A 27,748-nucleotide genomic window follows, 5' to 3' on the forward strand; every position below is an offset into this window, starting at 1 on the left:
CGTAGTGTAGCATGTGATCTTCCCGCTGAGAAAAGGTAAGAGAGAGACTACAACTCCCAGATGCTTTTGATGTCCGCGCTTGCGCACTTGCGATCTTCCTCCGTGCGGCCCCTGGCCAGGGCTCCCGAGGCCCGATCCGAGTGAGAAGAGGAAGATGGCGCTCACCAGGTTGGTGGGGCTGGTCTCCGCTTGGGGTCGGATTCCCTCCGTCCTGCTCACGGCCCAATCCACTTACACCCCGCAGGGTCCGGGTCCTGGCGAGCCCTGTTCTGGGTGCGAGGTGGCTCCTGTCCCCGCCCCCGCCGAGGGACAAACCGCGCTGGCGGCGCCTAGGCCGCACCGAGCCGGGGCCTTTCCCGATCGCCCCGCCGCGGGCCCCGCCGCCAGGGGGACAGGGCCGGAGAGACGGGGCGGGGACCGGACACCTCCCACCGGCCTGCGTCCCGGATCGGCCAGCGGCTGAGCATTGGGGCTGGGGGAGGGTAGGAGCTGCCAGCTCGCAGGGCGGCGCTGCGGGAGGCAGTGTGCACCCCGGGTCGGGAGGTCTGTGGCCACCCTTCGGGCCTGTACAACGGGGGCCCTGGAGAGGGAGTTAAGGACGGGACCCTTCTTCCAGAATGTTCAGCGAGCTCTCTGGAGCTGAAAGAGTTAATTTCCCCTCCTCACCCCCCGTGTGGAGATAGCGGATCCCTAGGGTGTGATGCCTTCTCCGAGGGGCTACGCAGCCACTCCTGCGTGGAGACCGGGGCATAGGGAGCCTGAGGTCTGATGCAGCGTTGTCCAGAACATCCCTGTGCACGGGGGTTGCACATAACGTTCTGGATATAGGCAGACACCCGTGGGCTGGGATGATAGATTCCTATCACGTGCACAGCTCCATCTAGGTCCTAGGGCAGGCTACTTAGGCTACATCTACAGTACGGGGGGGGCTGATTTAAGATACGCAAATTCAGCTATGCGAATAGTGTAGCTGAATTCGACGTATCGCAGCCGACTTACCCCGCTGTAGGGACGGCGGCAAAATCGACCTCTGCGGCTTCCCGTCAACGGCGCTTACTCCCACCTCCACTGGTGGAGTAAGAGCGTCGATTCGGGGATCGATTGTTGGGACGCGATAAATCGATCCCCGAGAGGTCGATTTCTACCCGCCGATTCAGGCAGGTAGTGTAGACCCAGCCTTAGGGAAGTTGAAAGATCAAGTGTCATTTCTCTGTCTAGCTTAAGGCATATCTCTTTTTGTGTTTACTCTGACATATAAACCTTTTGGCAGCCAAACGTTTCCTTAAGGACATGTAAAGAGGGGCAGCCTGGTACTCAGGAGGGGGTGCAGAGTGAGCTGAAACGTGGGAAGCTAAAAGTTTGGAATTTTAACTGAGTCCTTTGTTCTTGGCCAGTGGGAACAAGAGGTGCACACTTTCTCCAGAGCCCCTCCCCGGAGAAAGGAACATCTTGTATAGCTTGGGTACTTAGTCCAAATCTTAGTGAGAATGAGGTATATTATTGTGTCTATTTGTGGCTGTTTGTGAGACAGTCACTAAGAATTGGAGGAAATTTTCTTTTTCACTTTGACAGAATGGTAGAAAACATACTTACTTGGAGAGATCTGCGCTCTGTTCTGTAAGAGTCATACTGCTCTGTTGAGAAAGAAAAGGCAGACCTGGCTCCTGCTGTGCTTTGGTTCAAACAGGGGTTGGAAATGCGTATTAATTAATTATGTCCAGTCTAAAGAGGTGGAGAAAGAGTGCCACCTTCAACATTTCAACTCAGTAGCAGCTGTGGCCCAGTGGAAACGTCCTGCACTCAACTGTTAAATGTTATAAATCATTTCTGATCCAACACAAATCAGTGGCAAAGGTTAACAGTCCCTTGAAATAGTCTAATAACAGACTCAAATATTGCATTTGATCTCAGTTGTGTTGAGTGGGTGAGGCTGTCAAAGTTAACATCCTTTTCTTTTTGTTTGTACAGTTTTTTACCAGCCCCAACTCAGCTGTCTCAGGACCAGCTAGAGTTAGAAGAAAGGGCAAGATCTCAGAGGTCAAGACAGACTGCACTGGTGTCATCGCGCAGGGAACCTCCCCCATATGGTTATCGGAAAGGATGGATACCACGAATGCTAGAGGTAAATATTTGAATTCACACTCTGGTGATAGCTCTCATTTATTATTGATGTATTTTTTATTTTTAAAAGGATAGATTAATCTGAGCACTTGAATATAGCACAGAAAATTGTGTAGCGCCCCACCATATGAGAAATTGACTGGTTATGTCCACCAGTCCAGGTGGAAATATTCTGGGTTTGTTTTTGTTTTACAGTATTACTATTTACCATAGAAACTTTCTAGCTATATTGTACATTACCTTCCCTGTTGAGAATATTATAAAGTGAAAGCAAGCAGCCCTTGAGATCATGGCCTTCTGAACACATGCCTATTTTCATTTTCCTGATTTGTTAAATACACAGTTCAGATTAAAGTTTTCTACGCATGATTACAGTTGGACAGCTAAAAACAGTTGCATCAGAGAACAAACTCATGGTTACAGTGTTTTCCTAAGTGACAGATTATCTTACTCTCCTGTGGTTGTAGAAAGCATTGGCATTTGTCAGACATTCAGTGTTAAATATATAACTGCCAAAAGCAACTTGAGATAATGATGCGTGTTCTTAGTCTTGACCCTGAACTTGGTTAATCTCATTTCAGCTGCAAATGCTGACAAGCTGGGAGTGAGAAACAAGTGTTTTTGAGAAATTGCACCAAGACACTTTGTATTTTGACCCAGAAATTCCTTGCAGTGATTTAAAATTACATTTGGCATGAGGTCTGAGACTTGGTGTGGTTAGTCCTAACCCAGTGTTAACAACAACAACACTTCTGGGACAAGGGACCAGTGACTCTGCTGAAGTGTTAATATTTTGCAAACCACCAGGACTAGAAAAGGATATCTTATATATCAATTCCTGCTTTCCACTAATATACAATATTCTTTTTTAGTTTCAATGTCTGATGAGATATCAGATCTTAAAATGTCCACATTTCAATTAATTCTTCTCCCTACTGCATTTTAATTAGCGAAATTAATATTTTAGTAGTCACTGCCTCAAACTGCTAAAGATAGAAATGTCTTTTTAAAATTGGGTGTCATGGCTTTCAAATAGCATCCAGCCTCACTTCCAAACACGAGCAGTACATGAGCTGATAAGTATGTGGGAAGGACTGTTACAAGTATCTGTCCAGTTGGTAGATCAGTACAAGTGTCTTTAAGAGCAGTAAACTGTTCCAAGCATGATCTTGGCCCAGAGAACAAAAACAAAGTTTAAAAATCAGTCTCTAACATAACAAGAGTACTATGAAAAGGAATCTCATTTGGGTTTATTGACCAATGACTAGCTTTTGGTCTGGTTAGGGTATGAAGACTATTTAATTCTGTAACTAGGATCTTGGAATGTGACACTTGAATGAAAGAGCCTTGGTAACTCAAATCAGATTGTTCTTAGCGTGTATGGAGCACTAATCCTAGATGTATCTCAACTGTTACGGATTCAAAATGGTCTGGTTTGAGAGGCCTGTCTCCTTCAGCTCATTAAATACTGAGTGAAAGGGCAGGTAAGAACTCTTGAAGCATGGGGGCCTGGAATTCCTATCAAAGTGCCAGCGTGTTGGAGTCTAGCATACCTACCATTTTGAATGTGTGAGCTACAGGTTTTGTGAAAAGAATGTTCCATCGTTAAAGCAACAAATAAGCTGCTAAAAAATGTCCACTGCTAATTGTGCTGTGAAAAGTGACAAATACCAAATATAGCTTAGCAGCAGAAAACTGTCACTCTTGTAACATTAGTAGTTTGCAGTTGCTTTATTGTAATAGTAAAATACTTGAAGTTCAAACTCCTTGATTCATGTATGAATCTAATTCTGTGATTATTATTTGTATTGTGGTAGTGTCTGACATATTCCAGTCAGGGATAGGAGCCCTTGTTTGGTGCAACCAATAATTCTGGACATTGACCGAAGGAAAATGAATGCATCTCTCTTCTATTTTAAGAATTCTGAATTCTGCTGCCCACTGAAAGAATACACTGTGGTATAGTCTGGTTGTTGCACTCTGGGAACAAGGCCATTGTGCTGGAACCAAAGCACTCCCTGCTCCCATTCCTTGCTGAAAAATACTGGCAAATCTCATGCTTGGTTTCATGCCAGGTTTCATTTATTGCTCACTTCTATTTCCTTTCTGTGCAGGATTTTGGAGATGGAGGTGCTTTCCCAGAAATCCATGTGGCCCAATACCCATTGGATATGGGCCGAAAGAAGAAAATGTCCAATGCTTTGGCCGTTCAAGTGGATGCAGAAGGAAAAATAAAATACGACGCTATAGCTCGACAGGGACAGTCAAAGGACAAGGTAATACACTCTTACAATAGGTGTGCATGTGTCTGGAAGCCTTAAACAAATTGGGTTAAACATGTTTGTTCTAACAAACTGTCACCATTTTGACATTGGAAATCTAGATGGTCACTTTTAAGCATTGACGTTTTTTGTTAAAAGATTAGGAGGTGAGGTAAGATCAGTCAGATATGAATGGCACGATTGTGAGGATAAGGTGACCCAGAGCTACTTGAGTCTTTCTATTTTGAAACTGTGATAATAACTTTGATCTTACAGAGGTTAGGTAATGTGGGTGAAAGTAAAGAAAGCAAGGCATGAGGGTCAGCTTGTCAGAGTCAGCCTTCCATCAGACTTCTGTAATTCATGATCAAATTAGGGGTCTCTTTTTGGCTATGAAATGCAGGCAGTAAAATAGCACAAGCACAACTTCCAGAAAAATGGACCCTATGTGCTTTTATTGTAACTGTCATGCTATCTGGAGTGACTCATGACCATGAGTATCTACCTCAGGGCAGATTGTCAAAAATAGGACAGACACCCCAAACTGGTGGAATGTTTTGTAATTAGATTTCACCAACCCAGTATCAGATGTGAACTCCTGTATCACTATACAGTCTTTCTGTGAGTCACAGACTGTCCCCTTAGGCTCTCTAGTCTATCTTGCCACTCAGGCAAGCTGGACTTAGTGATAAATGGTCACTTACACCAAAATCAAAAAATATTCAGGTTGAGACCAGTCACTTACCTCAGATCAATTTGTACTGTGTATATCTCTCACCAATGACAATGCCTGTAGCCAATTCTGTAATAAACTAACTAAAGATTTATTAACTTGGAAAAAAAAGTAAGAGTTATTTACAGGTTAAAGCAAGCAAGCATATAACACAAATGAGTTGCAATCTAAATCCTAAGAGTAACAGAGTTGTAGTGATCTTTTAATTCAAAATATCTTTCAGGGCAAACCCAGGGACAACCCTGGTGGATCTCTTGCTTCATTTTGGAGTCTCTGGCCCTGTGAGAGTTCAAACGGCAAAGAGATTATCACTTTTTCTTGTGAGGCATTTTAATATCTTCTTCCCTCAGAAATCAAGCTGATAGAATTCCCACAGAAGTCCCTTCGTCATGTGGGGGGAGGGAGGAAGAGGAGGAGGAATGCACTTAAGAGTCCTTGATATCATACAATGGCTCATTTGCCTTTAATTAACAGGATTTAACATCTTGTTAGAGACCATCAACCCGTACAACAAATGTATTGCACAAGTCTCTTTCCTGGTTTGTTGAGTTTTACATAGAGGTTTACAATGCAAATGCTTGCTATCACTTTATAACGTGGGGTATAGTTGCATGAGAACAATACATGCAGCATGCTACAGGCATTTTATAAAACACTAAACACAACTTAACATCAAATATTTATTTGCTAATGCTAACGCACAAGTAGCCAAGAGTGGTTTCCAGCTATGCATTTGTACATGTTCAGTGAGGCCTGGGGCCTTGGCATGAGTTGGCACCTGGTCTGCCAGTGTCACAGTAACATTTACCTTTTTTTTGATGCTCTTCATGTTTTAACTCTTTTGGATTGGAGTCTTATTTTGTTATTGCAACTTCCATTGCATTGCAGTATGGGGTGAGCAATGTTGCTGACTTAAAATCGCCATACTGTAAGACGTTCTGAGCCCAGAACTGCTCCCACTGAAGTCAGTGACAAAATTCCCATTGACTTCAATGAGGACAGATTTGGCTCCTATATCTGTAGTAGTGATTCCTAAAAGGAAATGGTTAAATTGGGTATTGTGGTGTCTTAATTGACATTTAGAAGACCATTATGAAAACTCCCAAGCCCACTATGAGGAGCCCATATTTCAGAGAGGGTGGATTGGATCATAGACTACATCAAAGCTTTAATTTTCCTTAAACAGGTGTGGGGGCAGGAGAATTAGTGAGGTTTGACTAGATCAGATGTTTGACCATTTCCTTGCCACAGTAACTATTATCCATCTCTCTCCAGAGTAACCTAAAGGAAATCTGAAAAGAAAGAGCTGAACACAGAGGGCTTTTTAATTTAAAATCATTGAGATGTTGATATGGATAATTGTTCAGGAACTCAAGATTCTTCCTGGATTGATGGATATCCCCATGAAAATTTAAGCACTAGGAAGAGCACTTACTTTTTACAGGGATGAGTGCTGTTCAAAACCCCAAGGTAGATGGGGAAGGCATGTAGCTTTCTAAAAGTATCAAGCGCCCAATGAATGCGATGGTGACTCAAACTTTGAGGGGTGAAAATTTCCTTAATCAGAACACTAGGATGGTTAAAAATCATTTACTTTTTAAAAACTCAGATTAGTTTTTTTTTACTTTTACACTTTATCTGAAGTTTATTATGCAACTCTGTGTGATGCTTCAGACAAACTATTACAGTCATTTAAATACATAGAAAATCCAGTCAGTTATGTATGTTGAATAAATGCTAGGTATTGTGTATCTTCATGACATAAGCACTCTACTACAGCATATTTGAAACATGGGCTAAAATCAGTTTTGCTCTGAACTCTCATGTGAACTGAAAGTGATTCGAAGGAATAAAAGTACGTAATGGAAATATGTTTAGTTTTGAACAAGACTTCCATGGGGATGCCACAAGAATTTGAAAGTAGCTGTTAAATAGGGCTAGAGATTTATAATACAACGAAGTATAGCATGGCTAAGCAGTGACTAGTGGAGGCAAGGGGAAAATACTAAACACTTTAAATCTTCAAAGATTTGTGCCAACTTTAACTTTATCCACACAGCCTCCAGGGAGGAAGGTAAGTGTTGTTCCTAGCTAAAAATGAGTATGTGGAGCTAGAGAGCGGATAAGTAACTTGCCTGAGGCTAGGCAGTGTGTTAGTGGCAAAGCCAGGATTAGAATGCAGAAATTCCTGGATCCCAGTCCTATGGTCTGAATCCTGGACCATGCTGACTCCACCTACAGATATTTGAATGTAAACACTTGGGGAAGAGAGGAATTATTTATGGTGGTACAATGGGACATAACTAGGACTAAGAGGTGAAATAAAGAAAAGGAAAACTTAGATTCTGTCTCAGGAAAATGAATGACATTGTGGAATAGTCTACTATGGAAGTGACAAGCCCCATTGCTAGATGTTTTAAAGGAGACATGAGAAAGCATTAGAAACTTTGGTATGTGAAATGATTCTTCATTGGCCTGCTGTGAATTGGGTGACCTAAAGTGGATTTTACAGATCTAACTTTTGTGATTACACAATATGAATAAGATTGACTACAGAATCTTTAATAGCCTGTACTATACATATCATTCAAATATTCTTCAAATCTCAGTACCTATGACTGAAGAAGAGCAGATGTTTATAAATAGGCCCACCAGGTGTTCTGGATCTAACTGGGATTGCTTCATGAGCTGCTTATTTGTCTGGGCTAAGAACATACGTTATTTTGCTTTCACCGCAGCCTATGGATTTTCTCAAATTTGAATTAAATAGTTCGCCTTTCTGTGAAGGAGACTGTCGCTGCTGAACAGTTTTATCACTACAACCCTTATATCTAGGTGGCTTACCAGCAACTTCCATCACTTCCGCTGTTTGCCTCCAATGTTTCCTTTCCATATAAAAAACATGAGTACAAAGAACTTCCATAGAAAAACTTTGGGCTTGTGGGTACTTGAAGATCTGATACATCACCTCTGCTTCTTGAGGATGGCAGAAGCAGCCTGATAAATGCCAGGCATCTACAGATAAATCCAGACCTGACTTTATGGATATCTGGTTTATGATCCACAATAGCACACCTGGCTCCTTTATTGCCAGAGCTTATTCCAATACCAGCTTTGCCTATGTGGCTTGTGATGGAATTTAGATGGCACACAGCATAAGTTAATGCCTCTTGGAGCATCACTGACTTACCTGTCTTGTTGAGGCTAATGTTATGCTTCCATGTTAGGGGAACTTACCGTATAGGGTAGCTGTCCCCGAAGTCCATCCTTACCATGGCAGAATTAGCCTCTTTCCAGTACAGTGGCTGTGTGTGGAGGAGCTGGTGACAGTATGTGGAGTTGGAGGTGATATTACTTAGCTGCCTTTCACTGACGTTGCTTTTCAAAGGCCACTTTTATGGAACTCGCATGCTTCTCTTCTTCATGCCTTGTAGCAAGGGAGCAAATGTCATGGCTCTGTCTATCTGTCAGAACATATAACCACATCACTGTTGCTAAGTTAGCCCAATGCTTGACAAAAATCAGCTCATAGATGAAGAACAGTTTGTTGAAGTTGTACCTCAAAAAGATGGAGGTCATGCTGATAGAGAGAGGAAAGTATTTGGAGAAGTTTGCAACTATGCTGCAGTCTCCCTTAACTGACCTGGTCAAATTTTATAGCCCAAGCGAGTTCCTGCATACTTCTCTGATGCTAAACTCCCACATAGCAGCATCTGTGAGTAACTCCTCTGCATCCTTCAGCTGTCTAGGAGACTGTCTTGGCAGATGATGACCTAGCCTGGATGTTATCTCCTGATTAATGCCCAAGTAGATTGCACTATTGTAGCTCAAACTGTCGGACCTCAAGAAACTACAACTAGTATAAAATGCAGTGATACGTCTCCTCAACATTGGCTATTACGAGCATCACAAGCCCGTCATCTACTTTAAACTGGCTCTCTAGAATATTGCATCACATTCAAGGTCTCGGTCTTTGGCTTTACAACACTTAACGATCAGGACCTAGGATACTTCAAACTCCAGGACAAGGACTGCATTTGACAAGTGCACTCCTTGGACACAGTGGAACTATCTACTGCAAGGATAAAGCTAGTCTGCAGGAGATGGAGCTTTCTCGAGGGCTGGGCCAACACTGTGGAACAAACTCTCATGTGATGTAAGAACCACCACAAACCTCACCGTCTTCCGTTTGAAGTAGAAGGCACTCTTCTTAATTCTTGCTTTCACTAATGGAAACACATAACACAACATACATTTAAAATAAAGCTACATATAATTGTCTCCTGAGGGAGTGGGGGGGGGAGGGGGGAGAGAGAGAACCACTTGTCAGCAATGCTAATCATGTTGATAAAAGAACTCGGATATCACAGTGATGGCTATAGTATGAGAACATGAATAGAATAGACCTAATAATTTGTGAAATGGTTCATTACTCATATCAGAGTAGTATCCATCTCTTTTGATAGAACTTTCCTTGAGAAGTGGGGTTAATCCTGGGTCTTTGTGGAGTGACCTGAATTCCAGTTTGGATAAATAGATGGTGCCTTCTCCAGTTGAAGTGCAGGGGAGAATTTTGAAGTTAGTCACTTTTGCCATAGACCAAAATGGAAAAATCTGTTTTGCAGCGTTCGGGGTTACCACATTCCATCCTGTAGATGGCTGCATTTCAGGCAGGCAAGTGATCCTTACTTTACATATGCAGTTGATAAAGCTCTGTTTAGAGCCACTTTGAATATACAGAATCAAACATATTGTTGAAAAAATATTGAAACAGTTACAATGTGACAAGTTTTAGGCAAGAAAGTTCTCCATATAAGCCTGTTCTTATAGAATTCTAAGCATGTATGATCAGATTCTACTACTAGGTGAAGTGCCTTCAGATATAGGAATATCAGAGAGCAATCTCTTCTGATAGCACCATAGCACACAAACATTTAGTCTTTGCCTGTTATGACTGCCCCAACCTGCAAAAGGAATCTTTCAGTGGGACCAATAAGTTGATTTCTGATCACTCCACATTGGAATAATTTAAAAATGAAATGCTAAAGTCCAATAGTGATGAATCTCTCTTACCTGACTTTCCTTCGTCCTCATCATCAAAAAAGTGGTCCAATTAAAATTTATAAGATACTTGTACCTTTTTTTGTTTTTGAAGGAGGTAGGAATATTGGTTATCACCACTAATGTCAGACTAATCTCCACATTGCATCCACTTTACTGTCACTTTGCACACAAGTAGAATGCCTGTTTAGTGGGTAATGAGTTGTGGATTTAGTTCACAAAGCTCATTTGTGCTCCAATCACCTGACAGAGGTATATTGTAATTTTGAGATAACTCCTTTAGCCTTCTCTTGTCTCTGAGAATATTCTGAGCTCCTTCGATTGCTTGGTCCTTCGTGCAGTGAGGCTCTTGGGTTTTATAGTTAATTACCATAGAGGAATACTGTTCTTCAGATGTCCTTCACTCAGCTTTGTGAGATGCTGGAATAGTGTTGCTCATTTAAGGGATTATTAATTTTGGAGTATGTGGATAAGAAGCAGTAAATGGCTCTTGTGTGCTAATTTAACAGTGAGGCTACAGGTCAGTTTTATAGTTAGGCATACACTATTAGTAGCAGTTTATTCCACCTTCCTACTTGCAAGAATAGCTATTGAGAGATTTTAACCCTTTGAGCCAGGATTTTCTGATGTTACTTATTGAGACAGATGTAAAATCCTAATTCTAGGTGCAATGGGTTTTTTTTTTTTTTCTGTATGAACCTTTCAGTAACACTCCTTCCCTATATTATTATTATTATTGGGGCTTACAATTTAATAATTGTGTGGGAGGACTGAATTATTCATGCTAGGAAAAACATGAGATTTCTCAAATATTTAGCAATTTCAAGGAGGTAGGGAAGATGATGATGTAAGGTATAAAAGCAGGATAGCCGTTTGAATTAAGTTTCCCTAGTTCTTGAAAACTGATATATAAATCTGGGTTTTCTAGCTTTGCTGGGGGATCCCAAAAAAGGAGAGGGACTGGGAGCCAGGAATTCATTAATTCTAATCCCAGCTCTAATGGCAGTTTGCTATGTGACTTGGGGCAGGTCACTTCTTTGCCTCAAGTTTTTCCATCTGTAAAATGGGGGTTATACTACTTCCCTATTTCACAGATGTTTTTTGAGAAATCCTGATTACTATGGTGCACCTGGAAGCTGAATGATTGTTATATAAATGCTAGATATTATCAAAAGGATAATCTGTCTTCTGAAATATCTCCTTGCGGAATGGTGCATTTCCATGTATTCCTGTTCCACAGCACTGATCAATTATAATGTGTTTCAGGTAATTTACAGCAAATATACAGATCTGGTACCTAAAGAGGTTATGAATGTGGATGACCCTGACCTGCAAAGACCTGATGAGGAAGCAGTGAAAGAGGTACTATATGCATTGATGCACATAGCTATTAACGCTACATTTTATTTTTTGCATTTTTGTTATGGCACTCAACATTATATTCCTAATTACAGCTAACTGAAAAGACGAGAGCAGCCCTGGAGAAATCTGTCTCCCAGAAAGTTGCGGCAGCCATGCCAGTCCGAGCAGCCGACAAACTAGCTCCTGCTCAGTACATCCGGTATGGACTTAGTTAAAGTATATAATCCTTTTGTGTAGAATTGGTTAGTAAGAGCATGCCTCGATTTTTGGGAGGAGGGTCCTCTCTTTTGAAGCTTACTCCTTTGCAGGAAGCTGCAGTGTGAAACTTAATTCAAGAAATGTAGACTTCATTATTAATGACGAGTTAGTTTGAAGCATGTTGATTGTCTTCACACCAGAAGTTAAAACATTTTAAAAGGTTATTGCTTTTTAATGGAATATGATATTAGTCCCGTTACAGAGGGCACAGTGTGCTGGGGAAACTGACCATGATGTGTGTGTTTCCACGCAAAATGAGGTCTTTATAAGCAGGCTCTCCCTTTACATAGTGTGACCAACTCTAAAGCAATTCTGAACTACAAGATTAGTCTTTATTTAGAAGGAATCTCAGCGGTGGCCACAAGAAACTTCCAAACCAGGGTTTCGGTCACTTCAGAGCATACTTCTGCAAGTATATTAAGGGCTTTTCTGGGCCATAGCAGGGTGCGTAGTCCAACAATGTCTATGAGCATGTTCTGTGGCATCTGACTAGATAAGACTCTTCTCGTCCTTCTAGTTTGTAATTTAAAGGTTCTACTCTGTCCTGTTGCAGAAACAGGACACTATAACACTGTAGCCTGAAAAGGGGCAGTTCAAATGCTGAATTAATGTCAAGTTACATCGTGCATTCTGGTGTTGAAGAGCATTTTAAAAAATTGGTGTGAACAAAACTGAAATGCAGAGTAGTTAAATGAGGAAGGATGAGGCTGGCAGTGTATAGAGAACTGAATGTATCTCAACTGCTTTCTTCAGATACACACCATCTCAGCAGGGTGTGGCCTTCAACTCTGGAGCAAAACAGAGGGTTATTCGAATGGTGGAGATGCAGAAGGACCCCATGGAACCTCCAAGATTCAAGTGAGTACCTGGAATTTTTCATAGCAAGTAGAGGATTTTGATAAGCACATTTTCTTACTGCCTATTGATCACACTGTGATTTATCCTTCAGGATTAACAAGAAAATTCCTCGTGGGCCACCTTCTCCTCCTGCTCCTGTAATGCACTCCCCTAGCAGAAAGGTATTGAATGTAGCTGCTATTTTCTGGTCTGGCTTCTAGTGTGTGTTCTCAAACCCCACTCTATTGAGATCTAGCTGGTACCTGTGGTGCTTTTTCTCCTTTCCTCTGCTTTATGGTGTGTTGCTAGGTGATTAATTTAGTGTGAAATGTAAAATTCTGTGCCTGGGCAGTATTGAAGGTATATTTTCCTATATACCTTCACAAAGGTTGATTTAAATTCCCCACTTGTTTTACAAAGGCTCACATTGCTGTGACTCTTCTCCGCTTGGAGGGTTGGTGAGGCTTTAGACCTAGGATTGCTCTTTGACCAACCTCCTGTATTTGTTTCTTGCAGTGTGTAGGACTAACAGGGCATTATTTTAAGTAATTAAAATATAATATGGGCTCAGGACTGATTTAACAATTTTACCTTTTTCATATGCAAGTTACTTAGTCTGTGCTGAAGTTTTGAGAAATAAACCAGTTCAATGTATCTCTTATAAATTTCTTAAAAGATTAAGCAAGCAGTTACAAACAAACAAGTTCAAGTGAAATATGTCACCAGCTAATTTATAATTTGTATAAAGGTATAATACAATGGTCAAATTGTGGGTACAAGTCAATGGTTCAATTTATCTGGCTAGTCAGTTACTACATTTAGTAATTTAATTATGAGCAAGTTAAGGAAAACAAGCTTCTTAAAGTTTTACAGGAAGGTTAAGGGGAGACATTCCTTTTGACTTGAGCAGTTTAGCTCAATGTCTGCTAAGAGGCAAAGGCTATTGCCTGTCTTGGTTTTAGGGAAACAGAGCTCTTAAAAGAATTTTCCATAGATTCCCTTTTGGCTTTTTCTCCCATTAACCTTCACTGTTTGAAAATTTTTGTTAAGCTTGGTTTGTTTAATACATTCCCCTCCCCACTTTAACACAATGCCTGTATCTTTCCGGCAGTCTGGCACAGACACAGAATGATTTATAAAATCCCAGACTTATAGGAACTTTGGAACAATATTGGTTTAACCCAGAGATCTTTTTCTTTTTCAATAACTCCCTTTAGAGGTTTGGTGTCTACTTTGGAGAACAGTTAGTAATTCATAGAGAGACACGCATACATCCACACAGAAACTAGTGAGCATTGGAGTGATTTGAGCATCCTCAAATTGCTTTAGAGAAGGATTTTCACACCTTCCTAAAACCTTTAGCTCACATGATTGTCTTAGTTTGGATCTAAACTGATATTAACCGGTGTCTTTGGTGATAATGCGATGTAATTTAAGCACATTCGCATGTGAGGAGGAGAGTTGGTCTCTTCTCTCTTAGTTGTACTGCATGGTTGGCTCAGTTGGTGTTGTCTTTTACCACCCTTCCTTTGGATAGCCAGTCCAGAGAGGAAGAGAGTAGGATACAACTTGGGGTGTTGTGTTGATGGTTGGCATCGTTTGTAGGGCTCAGTGACTTCTCTGCTTCTCCCCAAGGGACACTCTTATCCAATCATGGATTCCAGGATGTTGGCTATAGCTCATCATGGAACCATGACCTGGCATCTTGCTATTCCTTTACAAAGAACCTTTGCTTTCTGACTTGTCCCAATACTTCCCTAGCTGTCTTTTTGAGAGAGAGGAAGTGGAGAATTTTCCTTACTGGTATAAATCTAAAAAGTCTTTTCTCTTCTCCCCCCAACCCCCCTCCCTTGTCCTTTCTCTCAATTCAGATGACCGTGAAAGAGCAACAAGAGTGGAAAATTCCTCCATGCATTTCAAACTGGAAAAATGCAAAGGTAATTAAGTTGTCATAAACTCAGCCTTTAATATTGCATCCTGCTGAGACACTTCTGTGAATGATCTGCAGCCTGAATAATACTGGCTTTAAACCTCTAGAGCTCAGTAAAGTGTCTGCTTTCAGAATGGAGAACAGTTGTAGAGCTCAGTTTTTCTCTCTCCTATTTATTATGAGTGTCAAGATGACAGGAGCACAGAGCTGATGGGGAATATATTACTTCATGGAAGAGATTATATGTGTTGAGAGAAGAAATGGTATTTAATAAAATCCCCATAATATTGCAGTATGTGGAGCTTGAAACCAAAACCTCTGAGTTCTTTGTGAAGGTCAATTAAACTGATCAAAGGGGAAAGTGGCATCAGAGGACAGAGTGCATTTCTTTACACGCACTCAGACTCTCCAGATAGTTCTCAATTATTCCTTCTAAAACTAGTGCATTTTCCATCTCCAATTTAACTAGGGACGTATGTGTTGTGCCTTCAGCAAGAACAATAGGGGGTCCCACTGCTTCTGTCAGTAGATCAGCGTTTGCAAGCGATACTAATAATAAAATTTCAGTGACTATTCTGACCATTCTCTCAAAGTTGCTGCTGTGCAGAAATTCCAAACGAAGGAGGCAGGAAAAGCAACATGCTGTGGTACTTTTTCCTACCCAAATGCAACTGTTTAACTGTGCTTGACAGTGATTAGAGGCTCGAGTTTTAAAGCAGTTTTAAACTGCTTAAACCCTAGCTAAGCAAAAACATCATAGAAACCTGTCTTAAATATCTCCCAAAATACCTGCAGTATTCATAGACTTGCATTTTTGAGGTGGAGGCAGACCCTATCTCCCAGCCTCACTGGGAGCCTTGTCTCCTGGGGACACAGAGTCCTGAAGTGACTAGTGTTTTATATGTATTAAAAACAATTCAGAGAAATCAGGTTTTAAACACAGATTTTAAAACTGGCTACCACCAGAAACAGTGCGTCACTAGTTTTTAACACAAAGTCAAGAGCTGAGATGTATCAATTGCAGATGATCACTCGCATCCCAGTAAAAGATGCTAGTTGAAAAAATAGATGATCCTTGTGGAAAAAAGGAGACTGGAGACAAGGCTTGTATTCTCCAGCATAATTATGCAAATGCATGAAAAGAAAGTCCACTGAAGCATATTAACAATGGGTAAAGGTTTTGATTTCCTTGTTCAGTATTCCACATTTCTTTCTGGTGATGAAGTGTCTGTCTGTTTTCACTCTAGGGTTACACTATTCCATTAGACAAGCGTCTGGCTGCAGATGGCAGAGGACTGCAGACTGTTCATATTAATGAAAACTTTGCCAAGCTGGCTGAGGCTCTCTACATTGCTGACAGAAAGGTCAGGCTGTTGTTTAATCTCAGTGTTGTTATGGTTGGTTTAATTATTTTCTTCTGTGTATTTTTATTTCCTTGGGAAAAATCAACTGAGTGATGTTGTAGCTTTCTACTCCCATCTTCCTCTTGGGCTGACATGAGACATATAAGTTGTATCGTCAAGATATTTGAATCAACAGCTCAGCATGGACTGGTCTCCAGGGAGCTTGTGGCTCTCTTCTTACCCCATCTCTACACTTTGGGGGGAGAAGGGAAGAAGCTAAGTCGGTCTAAGTTACGCAACTTCAGCTACGAAAATAGCATAGCTGAAGTCGATGTACTTAGAGCTACTCACCATGGTGTCTTCACTGCGGTAGGTTGACTGCTAACACTCCCCCGTCAATTCCACGTACACTTCTCACTCTGGTGGAGTACTGGAGTCGACGGGAGAGCGCTTGGCGGTCGAGTTAATCGCGTCTTCGCTAGACGCGATAAATCGACCCCCGCTGGATTGATCGCTCTGGAGGTAAGTGTAGACATGCCCTTAGTCTTAGCTGCTAGGCTACGTGGCTACCTGTTTTTTTTTCATGTTAACAATCTGATTCCTATTGAAAACAAAGTCTGTTTAGTGGGCAGCTTCATAGCTGTTGCTCTCCTTGCATCCCTTGCCCTACCAGCATATTAACAAGTGTGCTTAATCTCATGCAGGCTCGTGAGGCTGTGGAGATGCGTGCCCAGGTGGAGAGAAAGATGGCACAGAAAGAAAAGGAAAAGCATGAGGAAAAGCTCAGAGAAATGGCCCAGAAAGCCCGAGAGAGGAGAGCTGGAATCAAAACCCATGCTGAGAAAGGTACATCCATCCTCTCCTTCTCTGCAAGAAATCTTGTCAGGATATTAAAGTTGCTTTCATGTTAGTTTGAACCCTTTAAACTAGTTGGAAGAATATGAGAGCCTATGTTAACTAAACTCAGACTGCGATTGCTAAGTACAGCAAATGCTTCTCGTGGCTTGAGTGACCTAGAGTCAACTCAGCTGGTTAGTGGGAGTGCAGTTTGATTTTGAGCCCCAAGCTCCCGTGTCAGTGAATGCTGCAGAGGAGGTTCTTCAGAAAACTAGAGATGCACTCTGACCACAACAAGGAGCAGCTTTTATGGATTTGTAGAGGGAACCCTTGACTTAAAGGAGGGGCTAAGGCAGCGAGAGATTGGGGGGGAACAAACTAATTCACTTCTGTTGTCGAGAGTGTGCCGATATTTCCATTCTGATTCTTTTCACGCGACTATAACTGAGTTACATATTTTATGCCAACCCACAATAAGACAGTCACAGGCCAAGAACAAATCTGACTTTACAAAACATAAATGAGCTTTTTTTTTTTTTTCTTTAAGTCTTAGAGGATGTCAAACAGGAATTTTTTTGCATCCCTGTAACTGGACTTGTTTTAAACAAAACTCTGCAGTCTTTAGTTCACACTGAACACTAGATTTGTTAGCTACTAAACTATGAATCCCAAGTACTGGAATAGCTGTATGCTCTGGATTGAAATATTATGTCAAAGATCTAGGTACCAGCTACAAAGAGCAAACATACTATCTGGTGATAAATCCACTCAATTATTGGATGTTCTTCTCTACAGCTGGAAGTGCATGCATGCCAGGGCTTGTTCTTTGGATACTAAAACCTAATTTGAATAACACTTCAAAGCATAACTCTTCTGTAGTACATGGGGACCTATCCCTGTGACACCCTTTAACTTCCATGGGAGTTGCCAAGTGTTAATCCCCAGGCGTTGCAGAGAGAAAAGTATCCCTTGAGGATTTAACTTAAACCCCTGAAAGCCAAGAAAACGTGGGTCAGACAGACTGCATCCTCCATCTGTCTTGTCAAGCCCAGGTGTTAGAGAAATGCTTTCAAAGTCATTAGAAAGGGATGTTTTAATTCTTCTTTTTCACTTTGTTAAACATCTAATTTAAAAAGTGGTAGAGCCCTTCATCTTCTGCAAATCAACACTGATTTCAGTTACTGCAGTGGTGACTGGTTTAACTCTGATTTTACTTATTTGATAATCTTAAATGTGTTTGTACAGAGGATGGAGAAGCTAGAGAAAGGGATGAAATCAGACATGACCGTCGCAAAGAGAGACAGCATGACAGGAATCTTTCTAGAGCAGCCCCTGACAAAAGGTGAGTCAGGAAGAGCAGCTTATCTAATTGCTGTATTCATGCAACTCCCTTCCTAGGCAGTGGAAATAACAGTAAAGAAGTTTCTACCCATGGCCAAGTTTGGGTGACCTGTATTGGTGAGAGGGTATTCACTGGTATTCCTCCCTCACTTTCTGTTACAGGATTTTAAAAGTTTTATCAGCATTGCCAGTAGTGTGCGTAAGTTCCTGGAGTAAATATCTAGATCACAAAACTCAAGTTTCACAGGATGTCTGCAAAGCATTTAACTTTATGGAAACTGAGTTTATAGGATGTGCACTTTGATCGTAAGGAACTAACACTAAAAACCCGCATTTGGCCTGTACCAGCTGATTTGGGCTTAGGGGCTATTTAATTGCAGTGTAGATGTCTAGTCTTGAGCTCGAGCCCAGGCTCTAGGACCCTGTGACGTGGGAGGGTCCGAGTGCTCAGGCTGTAGCCTGAGCCCAGAAATCTACAGTCCTGCAGCCCTGGGAGCCTGAGTCAGCTGGGATGGACCAGCTGTGGGCTTTTAGTTGTAGTGTAGACATACCTGCAATTAATGAAAGATTTGTAGTAGTTAGTATGGCACTTGCCCCTAGGGAGCTAGTTTTCTTGATCAGAAGCTATTTAACTCAGAGCTCTCAAACTTATGTATATACCCTGAACCAGAACCATTTGTCTGAAGGCATTTATAACTTCTGCAAGCATTTTGAGGAATTTAGTTGTGAACCAAAGTTTTAGTGATACAGAGCCTAGGAACCATGTAAAGTCTCAGTTGGGATGAAATTCTGACCCGAGGTCAACTTGAAACCTGCTGTTGACTTCAGTAAGGCCAGGATTTCACCCCGGTATGCGGTTCCAGTTCATTGAACCATTTTGCTTGAATTAAATAAGTTTGAACTCTTTAGGCTACACCTGCTAAGCCTGTGTGTTTGCCCAGACCAACTTTTAAGCTCCCAGAGCTTGCACTTTTGAAATTTTTGTGGTGATCGGCTCTGAAATTAACCACCCAACATCCTAAGATTGTCTTCTGTACTGGTTCTTATTGAAAGCAAATACAGAGGTTTCTAAACCCAAACCAGTTTGATGTGATGTTAAACAGTGGAAAAGCAAACTCAAAGGCCTTCCCCAACTAAAGCATGACTTCCCCAAAATGTCTCCTGTGCCAAGAGACCACGTTAACCTTCAGCCTAAAAAGGGAAGTTGTGGGGTCAAAATCCAGCTTCTGATGGAAACTGTCTTAGTCATTGCTCCAACAGCAGGTCATGATTTTTAATCTTAACTTTAATAATTTTGATTATCTTCCAAGTGAAGAATGTTAATTTTGTTACATTTTTAACTCAGGTCAAAGCTGCAGAGAAATGAGAACAGAGATATCAGTGAAGTTATTGCCCTGGGTGTTCCCAATCCTCGGACATCCAATGAGGTCCAGTATGACCAGAGACTTTTCAACCAGAGCAAGGTAAAGAAATGAGACCCCTTCACACTTGTGTTTATTTCTAAAACATGAATATTGGGCCAACTCATCCCTTTGTAGGGACAGTCCAGTGCAGGGAATTAGTGACCCCTTTCTGCTGGATGTACAGAGGAAAGCTTTGAAGGCAGACAGACATGTTGTAAGACTGAGCAGGAGCCACTTCAGCTAGCTGTTCTGATTCCCTTTCATTTAGTGCTGAGATACTAAAGTGATTGGATACTCTCTAAATACGTAGATGGATGACCCTCTGTGAGGGGAATGAAGGAACTTCATTTGAAACACTTTTCACCAAATCCATAAAGAAATAAGGGAAATGTGCTACTGAGACAAGGAGGCATATGGTAAAGACGTAGATTTAGAACAGGAAGTTAATAGTAGCTGGAAAGTGGCAGATTGCAACTCCATGTTTTACTGCTCATATTGAAAATGCTTCTCAAACAATTGTCACTTGCAGTAAGTTTTATTTAACTAGGTCCCAACTGTACTTTGAAATCAACACTATCACTGAAGTCTAGTTAATTGAAAGAACTGCACGTGCCCCTTTGTCCTCCTGTCAAGTGACTTTAAAATAATTTTTCCTATTTGTTCTCACTTCTTGTGAAAGACCCAGGAAGAAGAAAAATTTACACAGCAGATGTTTGTAGCACTGAGAGTTCATGATCAGTAGACATATTGTACCACCCTGTAATTCACCAGCTTAATGTTACCTCACTGAGCTTTTGAAAACGCTCATATCCTACTCTGATTAGTACCTCACACATTATCCATTCTCTTCTCCTTTTCAGGGTATGGACAGCGGATTTGCTGGAGGAGAGGATGAAATTTACAATGTCTATGACCAGCCGTGGAGAAGCGGTAAAGACATGGCCCAGAACATCTACAGACCTAGTAAAAATGTGGACAAAGACATGTATGGAGATGACTTAGAGGCTCGAATAAAGACTAATAGGTAAGAAAACAGGAGAAACTCAGTCTCTTCCTGTGCCATTTAAAACAATCTGGATTGAACGTTATCTCTTCTGCTGCAGGTTTGTTCCAGATAAGGAATTTTCTGGCTCAGACCGTAGACAGAGGGGCAGAGAGGGACCCGTTCAATTTGAGGAAGATCCCTTCGGTCTGGACAAGTTCTTGGAGGAAGCTAAACAGCATGGGGGTTCTAAGAGGCCCTCTGACAGTAGCCGCCCTAAAGAACATGAGCATGAGGGCAAGAAGAGGAGGAAGGAGTGAATAGACTGACCTAATTGAGTACTAAAAATGGACTATAAACTAGGACTTCATGCTCATGACATTTTTAATCTATCAGCAGGAGTGTACAGTGGATGGTCATACATGAAGCAATTTAGCAGTTCTGTGCAGTATAGACAGATGTGCATAATGATTCTTTTAAGTTCTAACCAGGACAACCACCCATGGAGAACAGGGGAGGGGGAAGATTGTTTTGAACCATTCAGGGGCATATTATCTTTATGCAGGGCTTTAGCTATGCTCCTCCCCTCTGTCCCATCAGCACTCACAAGAACTCTGTCCCAGCCTCTCAGGGTAAGATATCCTTGCCTGGAGCTTTAGTTTTTTGTTGTTTTGTTTAAACTAGCAAAGCTTTTACTTAATACGATAGTTCTCCTTCTGTATATAGCTAACTCCCTGCTTAAGCTGTAATAAATGGAATTTGGGGGAGCTTGTAGGATAGAGTTCTTATGATTCACTGTTCCCCTCCCAGCTCAAATATAAACTATACAGCCGCAGCAGGCGGAAACAGCTGGATTCTGTTTTAAAGTCAAATACTCTCACCCTTCCCATCAGTAATGTTTATTTTAGACTTTCTTTACATGTTGGTGAAATAAAGTCTCCTGCTGCTGCTAACTCATGTCAGCTGCTCCTTCATTTGCATACCGTCTTCCAAAACTTCTGGGTTTGTGCTCTTGAACCTGGAGCTGAAATAGTGAAAGCAGCTATTTAAACCACAATTGAAACTTCTATTCAACTTCAACAGGAGATAACTGACATAATATCCTCCGTCCCCACTGATCTCCTTCTGGGACAGATGCTCTCAGAAGGTATTTTGCTCTGCTACACTTGCAGTTTCAGGAGCCATAAGTATAGATACTAGGTTCCCAACAAGAAAGTTAGAAATTGCTGCCCTGTGGGAGAAAAATCTTAATAGCTTCCCCAGAACTACATGTAAAACTAGTGGAAAGTAACTGTCTAGGATTAAATGGGATAAACTGCCTATGCACAGTCTTCTACAGGGAGGAAAAATGGTCACAGGAGGGAAAGGGTCCCAAACAATACTGACAAAAGGCCTTGTTCTGTAAGGAAATGAGTCCCCGTCCCCCCCCGCCCCCGAGAGGATGGAGTAGTTGGGAGCAATCACTGACTTCAGGAGCCAGTGTCTTGTTATTCCTGTGACTGAGGCCACTAAAAGAGACAGCAAGTGGTTGGGCTCTACTGTCATCACTCTTCTGATACTTTGCTCTAAAGTTGTTGCATCAAACCTGGACAACTCAGTTGTCTGACTCTAGCATTATCCACACAAGTTTTGGGGCATTGAGACAATACATTCAATGTGGACATGAGGTAATATACTGAATTGCACAAGCAAGAAATGAAAAATTCAGGTGAGGGAGTATGCCTGCCCTTTGACACAAAACCTCAGGCTTCTTCTGAATCCTCATGTGCTGGATTTCCAGATAGCCTTAGTGGCCCAAACCACCACCTTCTAGCCCTTCTGTATTGGCTGGAAAGGCCTTGATTGATGGGGAGTGTCATCCAGATCTTTGACCATCAGTATAAATGTGTGCAATATGCTTTACATGAGACTACTTCAGGTATGGCTACACTACAATTAAACACCTGCAGCTGGCTTATGCCAGCTGACTTTGGGTTCTGTCTACAGAGCTGTTTAACTGCAGTGTAAACGTTTGTACTAGAGCTTGGGTTCTAGGACCCTACCAGGGGAAACGATCCCAGAGCCTGAACTCCAGTCCAAGCATCTACACAGCCGTTAAACAGCTATGTAGCCCAAGCCCTGCACACTCAAAGTCGTGTGTGTGTGCATGTCCATCCCCATCCTTTAAGGCCACTCTTTAGTTGTGGTTATATGAATGACACCTGTGCCAGGGCTCCCAGCCCCATGCCTGACCCTGTTCCCAGCCCAGGGCTGGGATTGGGGCCAGGAGTAGAGCCACACCTGGCCACAGGCTCAGCCCCTCTACCCCTGTCCACATCTTTCTTCCCCCCGCCCCCTGAGGCACAGCCCAGCTCACAGACAGGGTAAGGGGGGGGCCACAACCATCAAAAGTTTGGGGACCACTGATATAGACTGTCCCTAAGTTTATATAGCTGTGGGCTACATTCAAGGCTGTCTTGGACAGCCCTCTACTCCTGAATTTTTCTTCCTTTTAGTCCAACATGAGGGAAGTTTAATTTTCAAGAGACACTGCAGAATCTACTTAGTCACGCTATCTGAAAAAGAGGTTTGGGATAACATCAGAGAAAGTTCTTAGTAGTTATAGGTTGGAGTGTTACAGTTGTCAATTTTACATTACTTCTATTGTAGTGTTTAGATGGTTCATCCAACTTGTGTTGGGTGAGGCACACGGAACACACCTCAACAACCCTGGGCTACTCAAAAGAAGGTACGAGTTCAGTTTCTTTTATAAAATAAAATGTTCATTTAAAACAAGCTGTTACCTTGACACCTTCTAGGATGTGGGATTCCTTCTGTAATACATTGCGAAGGCCTTCTTCTGAAGAGTATCCAACCCAGCAAAAGCCTTTATGAAATCCTGTTTCTTTATCCTAGCCACCAAATACAAAATAAAATGTAGCTCAATAGACTGACAAAGTACTACATATACATTGTTACAACACCCTCTTAAAGTTTTTCATGGTAAAGATCCTTAGTTCACTAGAGAAAATTAAATACTTTTTTTCAGGAGCCCATCATACCGTTTCCAGAATACTTGTGCCCAACTGCCTTGTGAACTTGAATTTAACTGGATACTACCTCCCCTCCAACAACTTGAGTCCAGCAGCCAAAAACGTTGTCTTTTCAACATTAGTTTGAAAGGCTGGATAGCACAGGGTGGTTATTTGTTCAAGACTGAAGGCATTATCTATTATCTACCACAAGTGGCAGCATTTAAATGGAGGTTGATCTAAGGCCTTGGCTACACTTACAGCTGTACAGCGCTGTGCAGTAAACCTGTCTTCGTACAGCTGAGTAGGGAAAAGCACTGCAGTCTGTCCACACTGACAGCTGCCAGCACAGTGGTGTGGCCACACTTGCAACATTTGCAGCTGTGTTGGGAGCAGTGCATTATGGGCAGCTATCCCAGCATTCATGTGGCTGCGACGTGCTTTTCAAAACGGGGAGGGGGTGGATTGTGACAGGGAGTGTGGGGGAGAGAGAGTGCTTTTTGGAGCACGTCAGCTCTCTATTTTGCAAGTTCTGAACTCCTGGCCCCCTGCTCATTCATTTACTCACTCAAAGCAAGCTGCTTTTCTCTGAGGTCTGAGCTTTGAAACTGGCACTTCCGCATTCCTGCAGCCTGGTCACAACAATGGAGAGGATTGGCCACTTGACAAGGTGATCAGCACAGCCCTGCAAGCATTTACACTCACACCTGTGAGTTGTAGCCACTCCGCTGTTATTCCTCTCGGAAATGTGGAGTACCTGCAGCGGTGTACCCAGGGAGATACAGCACTGCACGTGCCCTGCCAGTATGGAGGGGGAGTGAGTTACAGCGCTGGGGGAGGCTTTACAGCGCTGTAGGGTGACCAGCCATCCCTATTTTATCGGGACTGTCCCAATATTTCCTTGTTTGTCCCACGTCCCAACCGATGTGCGGTCGGGACACTAGACAAACAAGGAAATGCTCCGGAGCCCCAGAAGTGCTCACGTCCATCCCGTCTCCCCCACCACCACCACCCGATTCCGCCCCCTCCTCCCCCATTGGCTCCCTCCCCAAATCCCCGCCTCTTCCCCAGGCTTACCATTCCTCCTCCCTCCACAAGCTCTGGAGGGAGGCCCCAGAGACACAGGGGGAGCACGGGGCCGGAGTGAGTAAGAGTCCGGCCTGGCCCCAGTGCAGGCAGGACTCAGTCGGGCAGTAGGTGGGCGGCCCGCGAGGCCAGGCAGGGGCTGTTCTCCTCCCCGGGCAGCGGGACTCGGGAGCAGCCGCTGCTGCAGCTCCCACTGCCGCGGGGGGAGGAAGCAACTGATGGCCAAGCTCGGCGGCTACGGCTGCGGCTCTGGCCCCCGGGCCTGCTGCGGGGACCCAGCAGCACGCACGCTGCGCCCAGCCCCTGGCCACTCGCGTCTGGGCTACTGCCTAGCTGGTGCTATCCCGCGGCAGCCCCAGGGCGGAGGCATCGGCAGCCCAGCCCCGTTGGTTCCCCTGCGGGACCCGAGTGGGACGGGGGGCTGGAGCCTGCTGCCCCCACTCAGGGGCCGCCGCGGGATAGCACCAGCTGGGCAGCAGCCCAGACATGTCTGGCCAGTGGCTGGGCGCAGCGTGCATGCTGCTGGGTCCCCGCAGCAGGCCCAGGCTCGGGGGGTTCGGGCCCGGGCGCCAGAGCCACAGCCGCTGAGCTTGGCCATCGTCCGCTTCCTCCCCCCGCACCAGTGGGAGCTGCAGCAGCGGCTGCTCCTGAGTCCCGCTGCCCAGGGGGGGAGAACAGCCGCCGCCTGGCCCCACGGGCTGCCCCCCTCCTCTCCCTACCGCCTGACTGAGTCCTGCCTGCTCGGGGCCAGGCCAGACTCTCACTCACCCTGGCCCTGCGCTTCCCCTGCGTCTCCCGGCCCTCCCTCCAGCGCTTGTGGAGGAAGGGTTTTTTGTTTTGTTTTTTGACCCCCCCCACCCCCCGTGTCCCAATATTTGACTTGGGTGATCTGGTCACCCTACAGCGCTGTAACTTGCAAGTGTAGCCAAGGCCTAAATCACAAGCCTGAGCCTTGGCAAGTGAGGGAACAGGATTACAGCAGTAGTCTGAGACTATTGCAATCTGCTTTCCTAGGAAGACAAGCAAGATGCATAGGGGGGAAAAAAAAAAAGCCATGACTTCCTAAATTCCTTTTAATTGACTTACCACTTTAAAAACACATTGCTAGCCACGAAGAGGAAAGCCAGCTACAATAGCCAAATCTGCCAAAGTACCTCAGGCCTGAGCTACAGCTAGTTAGGCCTGGGTCTACTACACATTTCTGCCACTGAATTTCAATCATGACCAGCAGCACCACTTCTAACTTATGCTGAATCTTCTGTCTAGACATTAGCCTTGTCATAGTGTGAGATTTGTAGTGTCCCGTAAAGAGTGGTGATAAAGACATCAGTTTTATTTCTGAAAATAAGATGATTCCTTGCAGTGCCCAATAATTTCATGCACTTCCCAAGTGGTCTCCAATTCTTATTAAACCTACTCTTACGTAAAATGATCAGTTCACAACAAGAAATTTCAGGGGGTTGCTTGTTTTGTTGTCTAGCTGTAGCTTACTAACATTGGGGTTATCAGTGAGGGGACAAGAGACTTGTGTTGAAATATTAATTTTTGAGACACTGGACTGGTAATCAGTGTCCTACTAGTTAAGACAGCTTTAGAGAAATATTTTAAACTCACATAGAATTAAAGTAAAGGCAAAGATGTATCTGCTATACCTTCAAAATGGAATTTATTCACCACCATTCAGTCAGAATATTTTTACGTAAGACAACTGAGAAAAGTGAGGCAGCAGAAGCATTGTTTAGATGAACCACCATGCATCAGCCAGCTGCCATTTTTCCTAACAATGGGTGTCTTCCCATATCTGTGAAGCATCCACAACCATCTTCCCAGCTTAAGCAGAATAAAGGATTTTTTTTTTTTCCAGCCACACCATTTGGCCCCTTCATTGCCTACCAAGGAGCTGCTGTGAAGCAGCAAAATCACTTTTCAGATTATTTAACACACAGAATCAAATACCATATATCCAGTTAAGCCAGGTTAACACCAAGTAAGGCACCTACTTGCACTAACATCTTGCACCACAGGAGTTCAACGAATATAGGAGATTATGATGCCCACTTTGCTGATGGGTAAAGTAAGGCTCCAAAAGGTTATGTGGCCAAGCTCACTAAGTACATCAGCAGGCACACTGGTAATAGTAACCAAAAGTCCAGACTCCCACTTCTAACATTCTGAAGAGGTTTCCAAATATTAGCTATAACTGCTTATAAGAATCTGAAAGCATCAACCACAAGTGGTATATGAGTTATTTAGGGTGACCCAAGGAAATATAGTAAGGAGACAAAATTGAGGAAAATTTGATCAGAATACAAGAAAAGGCTCCGTAACAGTGATAGACAAGCCATGGAAAAAATTCTCAAGAGGAGTAGTGGAAGTCTCACTGGGGACTAAACTAATTAAGCATTTGTTCATAGGGAACAACCCCAAGTTAGTGGGGAAAGTTGGACAATATGAATTCATAGATACTTTCCAGCTGCCGTTGCTTATATGATAAATAACATGAATAGCAGTGTTAATTTACTTTAGATAAAGGGAGAATTACCGAAAGAAAGGCAGATACTCACAAATGGCAACAAGCATTTTCTTATAGTCCCAAACTGAGCAAAATAGTCTTTAAGGTCCTCTGTGGGAGAAAAATGTACAGTCACAACGAAGTCCACAACAGTGGGCCTGTGCCTAAGGCCCTACCGCTGTGAGACGTGCCCATCCCTCCATCACACGCACGCCCCTTCAAGGGCAGCACAGGCTGCCCCGCGATACCCACCCCGCTCCACCCACGAGGTTGGCCTCTCTGTGGAGCGGACAATGGCGTGGCGGGGGGGAGCTATGGAGCCGCCCCGGCCGTTGGAGTCCCGGACAGGAGACAGCTACTGCCGGGCGGGGACCGGCTCCTACTCCCCTCTGCGGGCCGGACAAGGGGCTCTGCGGCCCTGGGGATCGGGCCCGCTCCTCACACCGCCCCGTGACTGGAGACCAAGACCCGGACCCGTCCGGGGGGGCCGGCACGGGGAAGGGGCAGCCCCGCCACCCGGACTCACTGGTCGCTAGAGTCCAAGGGACCCGCGCAATATAGATCTCGAACAGTCGCCGGGAGGGAACGCGCGTCACCGCCATCTTGAAAGGAGAAGAGCGAATGCTGACCTCCGACCTCTTCCCGCTCAGCCAATCAGATTCGAGCCGTC

The 27,748-nt window shown here is 43.5% G+C and overlaps 2 protein-coding genes across 2 annotated transcripts; one reads left to right on the forward strand and one right to left on the reverse strand.

Moving 5' to 3' along the window:
• Positions 1-21,422, forward strand: SNW1 (SNW domain containing 1). The gene is made up of 14 exons (XM_034768411.1): positions 1-168; positions 1,969-2,122; positions 4,236-4,397; positions 11,443-11,538; positions 11,631-11,737; positions 12,550-12,654; positions 12,746-12,815; positions 14,505-14,570; positions 15,811-15,927; positions 16,611-16,752; positions 17,989-18,085; positions 19,430-19,547; positions 20,348-20,511; positions 20,591-21,422. The coding sequence occupies exons 1-14, from the start codon at positions 155-157 to the stop codon at positions 20,787-20,789; spliced, it is 1,611 nt and encodes a 536-aa protein (XP_034624302.1). The 5' UTR covers positions 1-154; the 3' UTR covers positions 20,790-21,422.
• SLIRP (SRA stem-loop interacting RNA binding protein) lies at positions 21,353-27,741 on the reverse strand. The gene is made up of 4 exons (XM_034768414.1): positions 27,605-27,741; positions 27,131-27,189; positions 23,253-23,360; positions 21,353-21,493 (listed from the first exon to the last, which is right to left on the reverse strand). Exons 1-4 carry the CDS (start codon positions 27,678-27,680, stop codon positions 21,419-21,421), a joined length of 318 nt encoding a protein of 105 aa, XP_034624305.1. The 5' UTR covers positions 27,681-27,741; the 3' UTR covers positions 21,353-21,418.
• Positions 27,742-27,748: the final 7 nt, after the last annotated feature.

The sequence above is a fragment of the Trachemys scripta genome, chromosome 4 (genome assembly GCF_013100865.1).
Source record: "Trachemys scripta elegans isolate TJP31775 chromosome 4, CAS_Tse_1.0, whole genome shotgun sequence".
NCBI classification, from domain to species: domain Eukaryota; kingdom Metazoa; phylum Chordata; order Testudines; family Emydidae; genus Trachemys; species Trachemys scripta.